Raw genomic sequence first — 19,743 nt, 5'->3', positions numbered from 1 at the left:
AAATGCTTAAGTTCTAAAATAACAGACCCAAACAAACAGAATAAGAAATGTAAATTATTTAACAACCTCTATATATTCCTACCTCAACTGCTTTCCTCTACTTCTTCCATGTCTACCTTCTTCTGCGTATGTATTTTTCTTGTCCTTAACTGTTACCACCAGAGTATACCACCTTTGTTTATTGTAAGTTTTCATGGAAATCTGATACTGAACTCCATACTTTGTGTGCATAGATGATACCTTATTAATGTAAATAGGAAATGATTAAAAAGTAAAAAAGTAAAATAGGTATGAGTGACTCAAAATTTTTGTGGATTTTATAATTGATAGTATGTTATTAAGTTTTGCAATTCTAAGCAAATATGACCTGAATTGTTTTCAAAAATAATTTTGTCGCAAAAGAACATCTACTTATTTCGTTTTAGAAGTTTCTATTTGAATTGAGAAGAGTTGCCTTTCAATGTATATTTATTATTTTAATATTTTCAAAATACTTCATTTATTACCATTTTATGTTGTGTTTAGGTGGATTTTAATTTGTTAAAAAAATCCTACTGTCCAGTAGAATACATTTCATAATAATATTTAGTATGTGATGAATAATATATTTTATTTTTCATTTGAATGTTACTGTGGTCCAGGTAGAGAACTTGGTAGTTATAGGTTTCTGACTTTTACTAAGCCTCTCAGATGATTCTGAAACCACAAAGATTTGGCATTATTTTACCACATAGTACTGTTTCCTTACAATACTTATATCAGTTAATTTTAACTGAAGAGATAGTTGATTGACTTACACTGAATTAAGATTTTTCAATATTAAATTAATATTGTTAAAACTATACTAAAATTGGTAACCCCTGTGATTTCTTTTTTAAGGAAAATAAAACTTTTCAAAAATTAAATCTGGACATACCTCCAGCATTAATTGTGTAAACTCTTCATTACTAAGGAATGTAGGTTTCCAGTCCTGTCGAATTTCACTAGCATCTGACTGTGCAGTGATTTCTGTAAACAGATTGACACATTAGCGGTATAGTCCAACCACAGGGAGAGGGTGGTGGTACAAAAGTCCTACAAGTTGCCTTCCCTTCTCCCACTCTAAACCATAGTCAATAACATTCATTGGTCTAGGTAGATTATCAGGAGGTCCAAGTTTGGGGATGAGGAAATATTTGAGCTAATGTAGCAAGTTATCTCCTTGGATTTGCTCTCCCGAAAATACCAGTCTCTTTGGATTTTCTTCGGGGAGCTCTGAGAACCTGTATTGCTGACAGGCCTGAGATTGCTTCCTGCTTTACACAATGACCAAACAAGAATCAGAACAAGCAGATTAGACCAAGCATTAGGAATATATTCTTTTTCCCCTTCCTTTCTTTGCCGTTCAAACAGTAGCACCTAGAGCAGACTATAAGGACGTAAACCTTGAGGAAAGGAGCCAAGGAGATCAGTCAGTCTGCTTTTAAAAAAGAATGACTTTATTTCACTCCAAAAAAAAAAAAAAATTAAAAAAAAGAATGACTTTAGGCCTGCCTATTGCCAGGCAGAAAGATTCTTTCCAGTCTAAGGTATTCTATTCTTAATTAATCAAGGAGACTAAAATAAAATTTTAGACAAATACTTTATAGTAATAAACCCAGAGTAATCCTGCTTAGTGTCCTCTGGTATGTTTTCTTAGTGGTAGGAAGCTGGTCAAAAATTTGCAGATCCCTGGCTTAAGGCACACATTTTAACACAATAATTATAGTTTATCTTGCAACATACTTCTAATGGATTTAGTTATGAGAAAACTGTTCATAAATGATGAAATGTGAACTATTTAGGTAATATTTTTTCATTTTTAAATGTGGACATATTAAAACAAACAAGTAAAATTAAAATCTATGTCATAGAGTTTACTCTACAAAATATACTCTACCTTGCAGTGAAAAAAATGGACTAAGTTGTTTTGATTTTTCTATTACCAGATATATAAATATAGCATATTAAATTGGCACCCAAAATTTGGCATATTGGAAATGCCTGTACTAGATATGAAGAGTAACTGAGGGCTTCCCTGGTGGCGCAGTGGTTGAGAGTCCGCCTGCCGATGCAGGGGACACGGGTTCGTGCCCCGATCCCGGAGGATCCCACATGCCGCGGAGCGGCTGGGCCCACAAGCCATGGCCGCGGAGCCTGTGTGTCCGGAGCCTGTGCTCCGCAACGGGAGAGGCCACAGCAGTGAGAGGCCCGCGTACAGCAAAAAAAAAAAAAAAAAAAAGAGTAACTGAGAAGTATAGCTACTAATTCTGTGGAACATAGTCATGCTTTTCAAATTCACATTATATACATTCAGAAAAAAGGACTTAAATCCATAAGCAAATCCCATCAAGTTTAGTTAAACCCAGGTTTATTTTTAGAGTAAGAAGTATATAAGAATTACCTTTCAATTTAAGGTAAATTTTTTTGGTGTGAGAATCATATACTCAATTTTGAAAAAAATATCTAAATGCCAAAATGAATCCTCTATTGTCAGGGGGAAATACTTATGCATGCATATTATTTCATTTCATTCAACAATCATTTACTGAACTACAATGTCTGAGGAATGAGTGTGCTATCTAACAAGGGGCCCTGAAGTTAGTGAGAATACTATTTGTAGAGATAAAACGTAATGATAATGGTGGCAATAAAAATGAAGACCAGCAATTTTGAGAATAATCAACAAAACTGGCAACTGTGATAGTGTACTACAGAAGATGAAAAAAATGCAAAACTCTTCTCAGGTTTGAGTCCCAGGGGATTGAAAGGGTAGTGGTGTGAAAATGGAAAAAGGGAAGCTGAGAGAAAGAGATGACTTGACAAATGAAAATGAATTCAACTTCAGATGCGTTGAGTCTGAGGACACGTAAAACAAAGACCCAGAAGTTACCTGGAAAAAAAAAAACCTGAAAAGTTTGCATCTAAAAATATAGATTTAGTAGTTTAAGAGAGAGGCAAAACCAAGGGAAGGAGCACAGAGAAAGCAAGGGCACAAAAGACAAGACCTTGAGAAATGTCACGTTCAGAGGGCAGAAAAAGAAAGAGGAAAGAAGTTAGCTCAGTTGGGAGGGAGAGGTGAATGAAGAAGTACAGTGTATCTCAGGCCAAGGGAAAAGGAAGCCAGTGGAGGACAGATGAAAATTTCCAGTGCTTCAGAGATGCAGAATAGGATGAAATATAAGAAAAAGCTACCGATTTATTGGTAGCAGAGGGGGTGGGGGGTCATGGCATTAATTAAATTAACAAAAAATAATTTTAAACAGTGGTGGAGCATAAACCAGGCTAGTAATGTATCACAGAGTGAGCTAGCAAGAAATAGTGGCACTAGTTACAAATTCTCTTTCTGAGAAGTTCTGCAGTTTCATTTCCATCTGAAAAAGAAATGTCCTTTTACAAGTTTTTCACCTATTTTCTATTAAGTAGCATTTATTAAGTACCAAAATACTTAACATTCTTTAAAATTTTCTTTTCATGACTTATTTACTCAAAGTGATTTTCTTTGATTAACAAATAATCACTTTAAAACACAGTGTTTTTATTTCCTAGGTATACACTGAAGCAATCTTTTAAAATGACATATAAAGTTCTCATGATCTGACTCTTGCTTCTCTTTCAAATATACCCATAACTTTCCAACTCAAACTATGCTCCAGTTAAACTGAACTCTCCCTGCTTCTCTGGTTTTACACATGCTATTTCCTCCATGTGAAATGCTGTTTTTCTTAAGCTAACAGGAAGACTCAGTTGAAAAATTAACTGTTAAGATTTCCCTGACACATTCTTTCCTCTGTGTTCTCACACAAAGTTTACAGTTTACGAGCACTACTCACATTATAATTACTTGCATTGCAATTAGCGGTTTATATGTTTGTCTCCCTTGGCCTGAGTTACTTGAGGGCCAGGACTGTTACCCTGCACCACAAGAATCTAGGATATACCAGTAGGCACTAAATACATGTTTGTTGAATGAAAGAAAGAACATACCAGGAAATCTTTAAAAAGGCAATTATTTCCTTTTCTTAAAAATGGTTAGGAAGCATATAGTCTCAAGCCATCACTGCCAAGATTCCATCACATTATGCTTTAAGAGACAGTCTGTTATTATTCAAAAAAAAAAATCCAGTTTACAAAGTTAAAAATGTACCTTTATGTTTTCGTAAAAAATCAATGCTCTTCTGTAGAACAGTAGATTTGTCCATCTTTCTAGCATTCCCAGGAAGCATGGATCCCAGTTCTTTAATGAGAACATTAAACTGATCTCTACGTTTCTTTTCAGATTTGTTTCTAGATACTCTGATGAAATAAAAAATTAAATAACCAGTTTTCAAACAGTCCATTTAATTACACAAATAGTTTAATACAGTGCTCAATACAGACACAACCACAGAGCATGTACTTCTGTCAATACAGATGGTAATAAATATTTATATCCTAGGTTACCAACAATATACAGTTAATCAGGGCAATAATTTTTTACATTTTAAGCATTCAGCATACATGTTTTTATGAAAATGTCAGTAAGACAAACTACATTCAAATCTCAGGTTTTATTTAATCTAATATTTACCAAGAATCTGTATTTTCCTTATAAGGTTATTATGAATATTACTGAGATACAGTTTCTGAAAGCACATATAATGTAAAAGTCCAAATCATTAAAAATTATTGAATAGGAGGAAGTTATCCATCTCCTGTAAGTTTTAAATTATAAACAGAAATCTAAAAATGAAAATTTCCCTACCCTCAGGCTTACCCACACATTCTTCCTCTTTATTCCTCCATCCCAGCCTCCAACACAGAGCTGTAACCACTCTTTTGCACAGCTGTCTCGCCACTGGATTGTAGGCTTCTTGATAACAGAGCCCCAGTTTTTTCATCTAAGCACTTAAGCATAACACCTAACAAACAGTAAGTGCTCAAAATATATGTGCTAAAGGAATAATTCCCACTGTTCTATGTGAAGCAGGAACTAGAAGCAAATTCTTAGTTGCACTGAGAACTCTTGAGATAAATAAACACAATTATTTACAGAGCAATTAATCATTCCATAATACTTCTAATTACCTGCTTTGTGAAGTCAAATTTTAGAATTCAATTTTAGAAAGTACACTACTTTCCCAAAAGATCCCAAAAGGTCAGAGGGTAATTCTATTAATTTAATTTAATTTATTTCAGTAAAGAAGGAGCATTTATTCTGTATTAGTACTGGGAAAAAATACAACTGTTCAAATCTCTTAAGAAACATAACAGAAATTAACTGACTCCCTCACCAAACATTGAGTGCTTTGTTATAATGACAGAGACTGTGCTAATAAGGACTAGGGATACTAGAGAAAGATAAGCCCTTTCAAGAAATTCACCTAATACCTATGGAACCTCCTAAGTGTGCCGAATTGAGTTATGAAGGCTAAGTGAGAAAGGGATGGTGGCGGGGTGTGAGCAGGGCATTCCAGACACAGGAAACTTGAACAAAGATGAAAACCTAACAGGAATTCCCTGGCAGTCCAGTGGTTAGGACTCCGCACTTCCACTGTAGGTGGCATGGGTCTGATCCCTGGTCACGGAACTAATGTCCCTGCATGCTGTGCGGTGTGGCCAAAAAATAAATAAATAAATAAATAAAGGGCCACACATCTATCACAAGTAGTTCAGCATGGCTCATGTAGCTAGTGTACAAGCTTTCTGTGCCCAGCTATGCTGGAGTTGGGGGAGGAGGGTGGGTGGCAGTTAGGAATAATAAGTACTGGAAGAAAAAATCATGAAGTTTTTATGCTACACAAAAGGATTTAGTTTAATAGTGAAAGCCATGGGAAGGCACTAAAAGGTTTTAAGCAAAGAAATGACTGACATGAACAGAACTCCTTGTTAAGACCATTCTAGCACTAGAGTAATGAAAAGATCAGTGCTCGGCCAAACAAATTCATTTAACAAATACTACTGGAAATTTACTGTATGCCAAACAAGACTGGAGGCCAGATGACCATTTAGGAGGCAACTGCAATCAATATCCTAGGCTATAAACCATGGCAGTGGCAGTGTTGATAGAGCAGTGTGGGTCTGAGGGTTAACAGGCAGAACTAGCAATTCTAGGTAAGTCAGATTTAGTTTGGAGTGGGGAAGCAAAAGAAATATCGAAGAGGATTCCCAAGTTACTGATAATGCTGTTTATCAATGTGTAATATAACTTGAGATATTAGTTTCGGTAGACCAATGGTTTGGGGAGATTTTAAATATGGTGAAATTGCCTGTTTGACATTTTAAAGGACACATACTAGAGGAAGTTAGACATACAGATCTAGTTACATTCCTCTAGAAAGGAGTAAGTAGGAAATAAGCATCTGAGAATTATTATATATGAAATATCTGAAGACATGGGTAAAATTTAGAGCCATTATTTGTTGTATATAAGTTACTACTGGAAATTGTATATAATTGTATAAATGTTGTATATAAGGCACTACTGGAAACATACATGAAATTTCATTTAATTCCTACAAAGTAGACTTTACTATTTTTCATGTTACAAGTGTGACAACTCAGGCATAAAAGAGAATATGCCCAGGATCATACAGTTACCATGAAGTAATAATTCAAAACAGGCATCTTAACTCCAGCGTAAGAAATATACAGAAATCAAATATCACTGCCAATTCTACCAGTGGATCACATCCATTAAAGCAACTTCATTTCATGTTACATTCAGGTTGGACGTACTCAGCCCTTGTGATCACTTCAATAATAACAGGCCACAGATGTCAGCATTCAACATGGTCCATTTAATTCTGACAGCATTATTATGAGGCCTTCTCTTTCTCCAAGGTTTCCCACAGCCATAGCATTTTTGGTCCCCTAAAAACACGATCAAACCTTCAAAGTCTCTGTGAACAGAATACCCTTAGCTCACCTTATCCATCTCTAAACTTGGCCTTTAAATCTGTCCAAGTTAATTCCTCAAAGTTCTGCCTCTTCATTCAGGCAAGACTGATTATTCCCACCCTATCAGTGACTTTCTCTCTACCCTGAAATATTTTATAAGAACCTTCCCCCACTAGATTGAAGTTAAGGGAAAGGAGTTATCCAATATATTTTTAGCTTCAAATTCAGGTCTTTTTATTTCCTTGAATAAAGTTGTATAGCTTTCCTCATAATCTTCTTCTCAGATATATTTTAATCATTCATTTAAGAATTTAGCAGTTTATCTGGTTATGTGAATATTCTTCTTATCCCACTACCTTTTATTTTGTTAAATACAGACATTTAGGAACTACTACTTATTATATGTTTATCTTTTCTATCTGTACGTAATGCTACAACACTCTCTACCCTCGTATCTAAGCACCCAAGTAGTTCAATGTGGCTGGGAAAAAACCATAAAGTATTTACTGCTTACCCTCAATGACTACAAACTTGGCTGCAATGCTCTCTGGACCCTCCCTCCTGATACTGTAATCATCATCAAGGCCCGTATCTAAGGTCAAGCCCCCACCATCACCACCATGGCTCTAGACCCCATCCTGTCACCTACTTGATGATACCTCTCCATCAATTCTTCCTCCCCACGCCCACTCTCCATCACCCACTTTCCCTTCTGTTGGAGAATGGAGGCATGTCAAAAGACACAGAAGCCCACCCTGAAAGACCTCCCAAAGGCCAAAGCTGGAACAAACCGAGCAACAGAATAAATAACATAGCACTGAAGTACAACCTAAAGTACAAAATAAATCATGAGTCCATACAAAATATACATGAGTCCATAGAGATATAAATAAGTGGGAAAGAGACTTTTTATTTTTACAGAAGAATTTCAAATATGTGTAGATATCCCTTCCTATGGGAGGTGAAGCTTAATTCCCCCATCCCTACTCTGATGGTGTGCTATCTTAAATAAATTATTTCCAAAGAATAGAGTGGGTTAACAGAAAATAGTAACTACAATGGTAAATCTAGGCAAACCCTGCCTTAGTCGAGTGACGAAGGCTAACATCCCCAGTGATGTCATGTAAATATTATGTGCCATAATATGATGTGGTGAGAAGGGCACCTTTAGAGGATAATTTAATTTATAAACTACATACTGATACTCTAACCTCTTCCACCTTGCTAACATATCTAAGTTCTTAAGGCAGATAGATTTTGGAAATCACTGATTTACTATTACATTTATTTATTATTCATTTATTTACTATTTTACATCTGAAGTTGAACTACCTTTTTGCTTTGTCCTTGTCATCTTCTTCCACCAACCCATCAAAAATACTACCATCGTCTCTAAAAGAAAAAGAAAGTGGATAGAGAAAATAAGACAGCAGACTCACTAAGCAACAGCAATACTAAAACAACATATGAATCAAATCAGTTATATCCTAGGATTTTTGTAGAGTTATGGATTGCATAAATTCAAACTCAGTAACTACTAACCTGTTTTCTAACACATATAGACAAACAAAGTTCAGCTATGTTTTACATTTTAAAAAGTTTATTACAATAAACAAGAATTTAACTTTACCAGAGGTTAAATATCTTATTCCAAACTTTTAGTAACCAGTGAAAATCTATGGAAAGTCAGTATATTTGCCATTATATAAAATGATTCACTTGAAATTATTTTTAATTATAGTATCACATTTAAAAAACATATTTTCTGAGACATTTACTTTATAAAACACAAATCACTCAGAAACATCACAATATCTAGCATATTAACTTATACTGATATATTTTCATTCAGTACTGATTCATTTGACAAATATTTGTTAGCACTCATGTACCAGGCTCTGTTCTGGACATGGTTACAGAGCAGTTAATTAGACATACAGGTCCCCACTCTCATACAGCTTATTTTCTAGTAGAAACAAATCAACATGAAAATGTATGAATTTTATTTTTCTTAAAAGGGGTGATGTTTTAATTACTGGGTGGTTACTTTAGTCTGAGTGGTTAGGGAAGGACTGGCTGAAGTGGGGACGTTTGAGCCTGAGATCTAAGCGACAAGAAGGTGTTGGTTATGGGAAGACCAAGGGGAAGAGTATTCTAACAAATGAAACCAAGAGCACTGGTGGCTAACTCCTTAATATAAGGGGCAATAGTAAATAGTTGTAAGTGATATGAGCTTTTACATGAACTCACTATTCACTTCTTTAACCACATCTTTCTGTGGCCTATAAAGTGCCTACGAGCCCCACAACTGAGATCATCTACAAATCTCATATCATAAGAGGTTCAGGAGTAGACTTTTGGGGTTCCAGGTATACAATGAAATTTATAAAAAATTCTGTATGTAAACGTACATTATTGAGAAGAGAGTCCATAACTTTCATGATATTCACAAAGATAATGAACTCATATTAAGAACCACTGCTTTATGTCTGAACACCCAGATGTTGTCCCTACAGGTCATACTGTCTAGAACAGGAACTGACAATCATTCAGAAGCATAATGCCAAAATCACATTTAATCTCTAGAAGTAGTGAAGAAACATCCTTTCTGAGGAAAAGACTACACATAGATTCCACCTGAAACTATGGCACAGCCCACATCCATGGCAGTGGCAGGCAGGTCTCCCTGAGGAAACTCCTTGCCCCTTAAGTCTTAAGCTCTGATAGAGTACATACCTTCACTATTTACCTCATAGAAAAGGGAGGAAAGCTGTCCCTAGATGTCAAAGTTACTTCTGTGCACAACTCTAGCTACAAAACTCTTAAAGAATCCCCTATGGAAGAATCACATATTACACTATAATAAAAGCACAGGAACTTTAGGAACTTTAGTGTCAGACCAATACAGGTCATAACTCCACCTTATTACTTACTATGTGAACTTAAACAAGTTATTTAACCTCTCTGGCCTATAGACTCCTCATCTGTAAAATATCATGGAATTATTGTGAAGTTAAATGAAGTAAGACATAAAAAGTGCTCTGTACATTAGCTGTCAAAGAGCAGGTATTTTTAAAAAGCTGGTACTGTATTTCATCAAATTTAAGACACCACTGACTACAGACTTACTATTTTATGTGCCACTATGAAAGAAAACAATGCCACCAATTAAACTATGATAAGCCAATTGTAAGATGAATCCCAATGTCAGACATGTTAAAATGTAAAAAAATAAAAAATAGTCTTTAAATCAAAGAAACAAGGAGGCCCATCCTTTTCCCAATAGTAAGATTTAAAGATTATAATTTCAACTAATGAAATCCTAATTATAGTCACCTCTCATGAGTCACAAATGCTAAGATGCTTAAAGGGCTGAAGTTAGAACCAATAGATAAGGAGACAGATGATTCCACAAAGCGCCAAGGAAATATCTGCAATTGTCATAATTTATTTCAGAGCAGTTCTGACCAAATCACCCAGAATTACAGTTCAAGATCCATTCAGAACACAAACCACATGCTGTTGACTTTGGCTCTAGATAATATACCTTACTTACTATTACATGAAATTTGCTCGGTACAGAAGGTAAATGTAACAGTAATTATGGTTAAGCATAATACTCCTTTTATCAGTTTGATATAGACCATTACTCTGTGAATTTTTTAAATAGCTTTATATAATTCAAAATAAACAAGTCTCTAAAAACATACCTGTCAACAAGTGAGCTCATTTTACTACAGCTTACGGTAAACAACATAACATATTACGTTTTCGTCTTGTAGTAGACATTTGTACTTCTCCTTGGGTGGAAAGAAAAATAAATGGTCATTAGTTTTCTTAAAAACTTATGTCTACAAACACAGTAATTTGAGAAACACTATGTTTTCATAGAGACTTCAAAATGTTTTTGTTTCTACTGAAGGCTATAACATTATTTTCAAGCAAATATACTTAGGTGAGGCACATTTGAGGCTTTTTTTCCTTTTAAAAAAAGGACTACAGGGGAACAAAAATTGAAGACCATAATTCATTTTCTTTCTATAACAAAATAGTGGAAATTAAAAAGCCACTCTTAATATTCAGTATATATATTAGACTACGTAGGCTACATATGTAAGCCTATGTAAGTAGGCTATAATAACACCAGCTAGTGGGCAATAAACATTTGTTGAAAGCCTACTTTCTGTTAAACAGAATAGTTAGCTTTGGAAATAGAAGGATGAGAGACACAATCACTATAGGTAAAAATCTGCAACTAAAGAGGAAGATGGATAACTAAATAATTATAATAAAAGGGATGATGAAGGTATATTGGTTGGGGGGGGGGCAGTCAGAGGAAATATTCTTGATGACAGTGAGCTGTTAGGCAGTCTAGATTCTTGTTGCTGAAAATGTGCTCCAGAGACCATCACCATCATCTGAGAGCTTGTTAAAATACAGAATCTTGATCCCAACTCTAGTCCCACTGAAGCAAAATCTACATTTTAACAAGGTCTTCATGCGATTTGTATGACCATTTAAGTTTGAGAAATAACAGACTAAAGGACAGGAAGAGGTAATAGTTGAAGGGATTCTAAGCCACAAGAAAAGCAATGTGCAAAGGCACAGGCGTTTATGAGAGAGCGTCATATTTGAGAAAGTTTTCTCTTTAGAGAAAGATGGAGGCATATTACACCTGAAAGTTTTAATTACTAGAGCATAAAGTGAGAGACAACAGGAGTGGTAAACGGGTGAAGGCAAGTCAAGCAGAGAAGAGCCTTATTATAAAGTTTCATACTCACACTGAAGGGATTAAAATTTACTGCTTTAAAACTCAGTCATAAGCCTAAAATTTCTCTCTCTATATTCTATACAGTTTTGCTAAAGTATAAAGCAGGTTTTACCCATATAAGATACTTATATCTTATAGTCATGAGTTAAATATTGAATAACCACCTTAACTCTAATAAATATCCTAACAGTTTTGAGGCATAAGAATTATTTTTTCATTAAAGTTTAGAAAATAGTGTAAATTATTGTGTAACTCTAACTAAACGAGAGAATATTAAAGGACATGAGACTCTATAATACTCTATCATTGTTTTTAAATGTACATTCATGAGAGGAAGAGAGAATAACTCTGGATAAATGATGCTGGGTTGTCCATGTGGTTATGGCTGCAGAAGCAGAACTGTGAAGGGCTAAAGTTCTTAAAAGATAATGAGTGGCGGAGTCAGGAAAAATAAAAAGAACTAACTCCAGGATAAAATAGTGATTTTAAGTGTCTGGGTCAACATCAGCAAATGGAACAGCAAATTACAGAATTTCAGAGTTAGAAGAGACTTTAAAGATCATCTAAGTACAGCCCTCTGGTCTAACAGACATACTTAGCATCATGGTAATAACAGAGGTTGGTTCTATCACTAGAACAGAAAGAACCGTGCAAAGGTAACACAGCCAATTTGAGTGAATTAAAAAAAGAACAGTTTCAGTTTAAAGTTAAAAGATCAGATCTGAGCCTTATATGGCAGCAAGTATATGCTTGTTTAATTATCAGAAGGTAGAAATAGGGCAAACTAGAGGGAAAAAAGGACCCCAAGAATAGGAACTTATACTATATAGGAGAGGCCATGCTGACTATAAGGGAAATGAATCCAAAACGCTTCAGAAGATAGACATGCTTTATTAAGCTATTTTACTATTGTTGGTTAACAATATTTTTCCAAACACTATTTGTTGTCCAGCTAACCGAATAACATAAAACTATATCTTTGATAGTTCAGTCCAAGATCTTTCCTCTACTTTTCCAGCCAATTGATAGGCATGCTATATTTAAGGGAAAGATAAAGGAAGAAGTGAAATAGGCCCAATTAAGTACTCTAAAGCAACTGTTAGGAGATTCCTCTTGACTTCTTTACATGGTGTTAACTTTAACAAAACAAAGTGGTAATGTGAGAGCAGCCAAAGGTCTTGTGTGGGGTCTAACCTAGGACTCACACTTTCAGTACAAAAGAGACTAGGCAGAGTCACACTTGCTCATGCTATGGATTCTAAGGAGTCATTTTTAGAAGACATGTGATGTCCCTACTCACAGCAAGGAATTTCAAGTAGATGGTCTAATACAGATTAAATATTATTAACAGTCTTTTTTCTTAAATACTGATATTAATAGACCACTATGGTATGAAATAATCTGCCTTTAAAAGGATCAGTTACAGTCATTGGAGCAAATTAAATGATAAAGGATCAAGTTACTACTAGGAATCAAATGCTCCTTTACTTAAGCAACTTGAGCTCAAAGTCATTCAATGATATGAATTCCCAGCTGAGTAAGCACCACATTACTATTTTATCACAGTGGAGGGCAGGATGGCATTTTTTTTTTATAAACATCATTTTAAAAACAAATTTTAAAACATTTATCACATGGGCAGGTATTAACTAACAAACCTTCTAAGTAATTCAAACTTTGCAAAATATGGAAGCAGGTATGTTGTGTTTTTTGTTTTTTGTTTTTTGGGTTTTTTTGCGGTATACGGGCCTCTCACTGTTGTGGCCTCTCCCGTTGCGGAGCACAGGCTCCGGACGCGCAAGCTCAGCGGCCATGGCTCACGGGCCCAGCCGCTCCGCGGCATGTGGGATCTTCCCGGACTGGGACACGAACCCGTGTCCCCTGCATCGGCAGGCAGACTCTCAACCACTGCGCCACCAGGGAAGCCCCAGCAGGTACGTTTTAAATTCAGCATGCAACATTACACATAATTAACAGAAAATCTCAGTGCTTGGCAGTCCATCTTTGGAAAAGAACTCTTACATACAATATAACACATGCTGCATTAAAAATAAATTATGCAGTATCAGTATCTTGTCCTCTGAATCCCACCTGCTGTCACTTCTCAAAGCTTTCTATTTCTACATCACTAACTTCTCCCTCTATAACTGGAATATTCTGATCAACATCTTAGTATTTTACCTTAAAAAAACAGACAAAAACTTCCTCGACCCAGCAACCCCCTTCAGGGATGGCCCTCCTTTTCTGCTCCCTTTCACAGAAAAACCACTTGTCAGAGTTGTGTACAGTTGGTGTTTCAACATCTTTAATTCATTCCGCTCTCTCATTTTATTTATTTATTTATTTGTTTTTTTTTATTAGTTTCTGCTTTATAACAAAGTGAATCAGTCATACATATACATCTGTTCCCACATCCCTTCCCTCTTGCGTCTCCCTCCCTCCCACCCTCCCCATCCCACCCCTCCAGGCGGTCACAAAGTACCGAGCTGATCTCCCTGTGCTCTGCGGCTGCTTCCCACTATCTATCTACCTTACGTTTGGTACTGTATATATGTCCATGCCTCTCTTTCGCTTTGTCACAGCTTACCCTTCCCCCTCCCCATATCCTCAAGTCCATTCTCAAGTAGGTCTGTGTCTTTATTCCTGTTTTACCCCTAGGTTCCTCATGACATTTTTTTTTCTTAAATTCCATATATATGTGTTAGCATACAGTATTTGTCTTTCTCTTTCTGACTTACTTCACTCTGTATGACAGACTCTAGGTCTATCCACCTCATTACAAATAGCTCAGTTTCGTTTCTTTTTATGGCTGAGTAATATTCCATTGTATATATGTGCCACATCTTCTTTATCCATTCATCCGATGATGGACACTTAGGCTGTTTCCATCTCTGGGCTATTGTGAATAGAGCTGCTATGAACATTTTGGTACACGTCTCTTTTTGAATTATGGTTTTCTCAGGGTATATGCCTAGTAGTGGGATTGCTGGGTCATATGGTAGTTCTATTTGTAGTTTTTTAAGGAACCTCCATACTGTTCTCCATAGTGGCTGTACCAATTCACATTCCCACCAGCAGTGCAAGAGTGTTCCCTTTTCTCCACATCCTCTCCAGCATTTATTGTTTCTAGATTTCTTGATGATGGCCACTCTGACTGGTGTGAGATGATATGTCATTGTAGTTTTGATTTGCATTTCTCTAATGATTAATGATGTTGAGCATTCTTTCATGTGTTTGTTGGCAGTCTGTATATCTTCTTTGGAAAAATGCCTATTTAAGTCTTCTGCCCATTTTTGGATTGGGTTGTTTGTTTTTTTGCTATTGAGCTGCATGACGCTCTCTCATTTTAAAACTTGAGTGTTTATTTTCACAAATGTATACTTGTTCAGAGTTTAAAGTATCCAGTTTTACAAGACTTTTTAAAAAATCAGAAGTCTTCTGATAGGCATTTCCTACTTTCAACCACTTTCACCTCTTTAACTGTTTCCCTTGGTAGTTAACTCCCTATCTCTAATAACTTTTACTTTATTACTTCTTGATTCTTTCTATTTTAGGTAGGATGCCTATACACTCCCAATTTATTTGAGCTGTCCCTAATGTAATTATTAAAAGTGCTTGCTGGGCCTCCCTGGTGGCGCAGTTGTTGGGAGTCCGCCTGCCGATGCAGGGGACGCGGGTTCGTGCCCTGGTCCGGGGGGATCCCACATGCCGCGGAGCGGCTGGGCCTGTGGGCCATGGCCGCTGAGCCTGCGCTCCGCAACGGGAGAGGCCACGGGAGTGAGAGACCCGCGTACCGCAAAAAAAAAAAAAAAAAAAAAAAGTGCTTGCTTTTGCTCTCTAAAGCGTCTTTTTTTTTAAGCCATCATCTACTGAATTCCACTATAAAAAATAATAATTTAGCTTTGACTCCCCCATCCTTACCTCATATACACGCACGCTTGCCCAAATTTCCAATACCGTGATTTTGGCTAGGTGGTTATATCCAGAGTTAACATTATTATGACTCTGTAAATACAATTCACAGTAAAGCCATATGGTATACTACAATTTTTTTTTTGGAATAGTTTTCCCTAGAGTTAATCATTGTTTTGTTTGTTATTTACCTGGTTTTCTAAATACTTATCTACAATTCAGCCCTAAACTCTTCCTTGTCTAAATCTATTCTTAATATCTTCAAACACATTACAGATTCTACCAATTTAATCTTTTGCAGCTATTTCTCCTGGCACCTTCTGATCTACTCCTACTGGGAATGGATAACTATAATTGGTGACCAGCTGTAATCTTGGGATCACTCTTCACTATCATCCTGGTGATTTCCTGGGTCTCTACGTAAGTTGCATTCCCTGTTTCTTGTATCCTACGGCTTCATTTTTTTAGTTTACTTCTTTATTTTTGTTGAGTACCTCCTACATTAACTGCCCAAGAAAGGAAACATGGCAGATAAATTTTTTTGAGACATCACAAGTCTAAAACTAACATTGGTCTATCCTTTATCAACAGTCTAGCTAGATTCTGAATACTGAGTTAGAAATCATTTTCCCTCAGAATTATGAAGGGAAATCATTTTTCCCTTCCATCTTCAGTGGAGACACCCTTCTCCACTGTCTTCTAGTTTTCAGTGTGGGATCAAGAAGTCCAAAGTCATTCTGATTACTGATCCCTTATATGTGACCTATTATTTTTCTTATTCTGGAAGCTCTTCCTTTATCTCTCCCTTAAATATAGCATGTCTATCAACTGGCTGTAAAAGTAGAGAAAAGATCTTGGACTAAACTATCTGAGATGTAGTTTTATGTTTAACAAAATTTAACAGTTATATGCCCTATTTTGGACTACTTTTCATATCTGCATTGGTCACTCTATGGGCTCTTTCTACCTGGAAATGTGTGTCCTCTAATTTCTGGAGAGTTTTGCTGAATCATTCACTATTCTGTATTTCTCCCCTCTAGTCCCTCTATTCTCTTTCTAGAGCTCCTATTTTTTTCAACATTGGAGATCCTGGACATTTGCCCCAATTTTCTTATCTTTTCTCTCCCATTTTCTCTTTGCTTTACTTTCAACATCAGTATCATTTTTTAGCCCTTCCATTGAGTTTTCCATTTCTGATTTCATTTCTTATTTTTTTCTCTCTCATGTTCATGGATTTAGCATCTCCTCTTATTTCTCAAACTGTTAAATGACAGTTTTGTGTTTCTTCCCATTTTTACCTGCCTACCTGGTCTCCATTTCCCTTAACTTGGTATTTTCTATTTTGGTTTGTTCTTTGACTCTCACAAAAGAGGCTTTCCTAAAATGTCTAGTGATCTTTGGCTACAGCTCATATTTAAGGATGGGATCCTGTGAACTTTATTTTAAGGATATCAGGTTGGGACATTTCACTGAGGAAATTCTTTTTTTTTTTTTTTTTAATAAATTTATTTATTTGTTTTTGGCTGTGTTGGGTCTTCGTTGCTGTGCATGGGTTTTCTCTAGCTGCGGTAAGTGGGGGCTACTCTTTGTTGCAGTGTGGCTTCTCTTGTTGTGGAGCATGGGCTCTAGGCGCACAGGCTTCAGTAGTTGTGGCCCGCAGGCTCAGTAGTTGTGGCTCTCGGGGTCTAGAGCGCAGGCTCAGTAGTTGTGGCACACGGGCTTAGTTGCTCAGCGGCATGTGGGATCTTCCCGGAGCAGGGCTCGAACCCGTGTCCTCTGCCTTGGCAGCAGGATTCTTAACCACTGTGCCACCAGGGAAGCCCTCATTGAGGAAATTCTTAATGTCAGTATCTTCAAATCTTTTCTCTTAGGTTGGTTGTAATTCCCATTTTCCTGGGCAAGTGTCATTTCAAAGTACATTCCAAGATACAACCCTTTCATTACCTTTTGTATTTTGGGGATCTTTTGAACTGATTCTTCAGAAAACTGTAAGTTCAATGTATTCCTCTGTATGGCTGACCATCAATCTCAGAATTCTGTTTAAACCAGAAAAAAATGTGTTAGATTTACTCAACTTATACAGGCATTTATCATGAAAAAGGTTTCAAAATAATTTTGAAATATAACAAAATTTATAACTTTGTCACAAAAATATATTGGGTTTGCCAAAATGTTTGTTCAGGTTTTCCTGTAATATCTTATGGAAAAAACCAAATGAACTTTTTGGCCAAACCAATATATAACAAATGCTAAACTCTATAAATTGTCTCTAAAAGAAAATAACTTAAAAATAAAAATAAAAAAACTACAACAATCACTTTTAATTCTACTATAGAAGTTAAAAGACAAAAGTATAAAAATAAGTATAGCTATGAAAATATGTTAATGAATACACACGTATATGTGTTAATGAATGCTCATATATAATGAATATAAAAAGATGCAATTTGTGACAGATAAAGTGTGGTGGGGGAGAGAAGTAAAAGAGTAGAGTTTTTGAAGTTAAATTGTTATCAGCTTAAAATAGATTGTTAAATTTATAAGATGTTTTATGTAGACCCACGGTAAGCACATAGAAAACATCTATACAGGGTACACAAAAGGAAATGAGAAAAGAATCAAAGCATGTCACTAAAAGAAAACAATGAAACACAAAGGAAGACACACGACAGGAAAAAAGTGACAAAAAGCTACAAGACAAAAACAATGAACAAAATAACAGTAAGTCCTTCCCTGTCAGTAATTACTTTAAATGCAAATGAATTAAAGTTGCCAGTCAAAAGACAAAGTAGGTAAACGGATAAAAAAAACAAGATCCAACTACATGCTACCTACAAGACTCACTTTAGATTTAAGGACACACAGAGACTAAAAGACTGGAAAAAGATATTCCATGCAAATGGTAACCAAGAAAGCACAAATGACCATACTTACATCAGACAAAATAGACTTTAAGTAAAAAACTGTCACAAGAGACAAAAAGGACTATATAATAAAACGGTCAAATTTATCAGGAAGATATAACAATTATAGATATATATACACCCAACATCAAAGCACCCAAATATTTGTAGCAAAGACTGACAGAACTGAACTGAGGAACAGACAACAACACAGTAATAGTAGGAAATTTCAATACCCCAGTTTCAATAATGGACAGAACCCTAGACAGAGAAGAGCAATAAGAAAACGGATGGCTTGAACAACACTAAAGACCAATGGACTTAACAGAATATTCCACCCAACAGGAGCAGAATACACATTTTCCTTAAATGCACAGGGAACATTCACCAGGATGGATCACATCAGGTAGCAAAACAAGTCTTAACAAATTTAAGAAGATTGAAATGCTTTATCAAATATCTTTTCTGACCACAATGGAATAAAACTAGAAATCAGTAGTACAAGGTAAACTGGAAAATTCAAAACATGTAGAAATTAAACACTTTCTTGAACAATCAATGGGTCAAAGAAGAAATCAAAATGGAAATTAGAAAATATTTTGAGACAAAAGCACAAAACATCAAAACTTATGGGATGCAGCAAAAGCATCATTAAGAGGGAAGTTTATAGTGGTAAATACTACATTAAAAAAGAAGAAAGATGTCAAATATAAAGAACCTAACTTTATACCTCAAGGAACTAGAAAAAGCCCAAAGTTAGCAGAAGGAAGGAACTAATAAAGATTAAAGCAGAAACAAAATAGAGCATAAATAAAACAACAGAAAAAAAGTATTTTTAGCAAAGAACAACAAAAAGAGGAAACATTACAACTGATACCAAGCAATACAAAGGATCATAATAAACTATAATGAACAATTAAATACCAATAAACTGGATAATCTAGAGGAAAAAGATAGATTCCTAGAAATATAGAACCCATCGAGACTGAATCATGAAGAAATAGAAAATCTTAGCATACCTATAACTAATAAGAAAATTGAATCAGTAATCAAAAACCTCCCAACAAAGAAAAGCCAGGACCAAACATTCACTGAAGAATTACACCAAACACGTAAAGAAGAATTAATTAGCACCAATCCTGCTCAAACCCTTCCAAAAAATTTAAGGGAAAGGAACACCTCCAAGCTTATTTTGTGAAGCCAACATTACCTTGACACCGAAGCCAGACAGACTCCACAAGTAAAAACTACAATATCCCT

General features: G+C 35.7%; 1 protein-coding gene across 19 annotated transcripts in view; it reads right to left on the bottom strand.

The window, feature by feature from the left end:
* The window catches only part of CLOCK (clock circadian regulator), a 138,319-nt gene that overhangs the window by 53,597 nt on the left and 64,979 nt on the right, over positions 1–19,743 (bottom strand). For 15 of the 19 annotated variants that reach the window (XM_060109526.1, XM_060109568.1, XM_060109554.1 and 12 more), the window contains 5 exons: positions 17,525–17,616; positions 10,608–10,697; positions 8,230–8,289; positions 4,166–4,314; positions 917–1,008 (listed from right to left, as the gene is read on the bottom strand). In XM_060109526.1, the coding sequence (XP_059965509.1) occupies positions 917–1,008; positions 4,166–4,314; positions 8,230–8,289; positions 10,608–10,654 (348 nt within the window). In that variant the 5' untranslated portion in view covers positions 10,655–10,697; positions 17,525–17,616. Of the gene's footprint in view, positions 1–82; positions 200–916; positions 1,009–4,165; positions 4,315–4,774; positions 4,920–8,229; positions 8,290–10,607; positions 10,698–17,524; positions 17,617–19,743 lie in introns of those variants that run through there. The other 4 variants (XM_060109644.1, XM_060109626.1, XM_060109635.1 and 1 more) reach the window with 4 other exon arrangements.

This window comes from Mesoplodon densirostris, chromosome 1 (assembly GCF_025265405.1).
Source record: "Mesoplodon densirostris isolate mMesDen1 chromosome 1, mMesDen1 primary haplotype, whole genome shotgun sequence".
In the NCBI taxonomy this organism is placed as follows: Eukaryota; Metazoa; Chordata; class Mammalia; order Artiodactyla; family Ziphiidae; genus Mesoplodon; species Mesoplodon densirostris.
The sequence above is the reverse complement of the archived record's forward strand: the minus strand, read 5'-3'. Positions and strand labels throughout refer to the sequence as shown.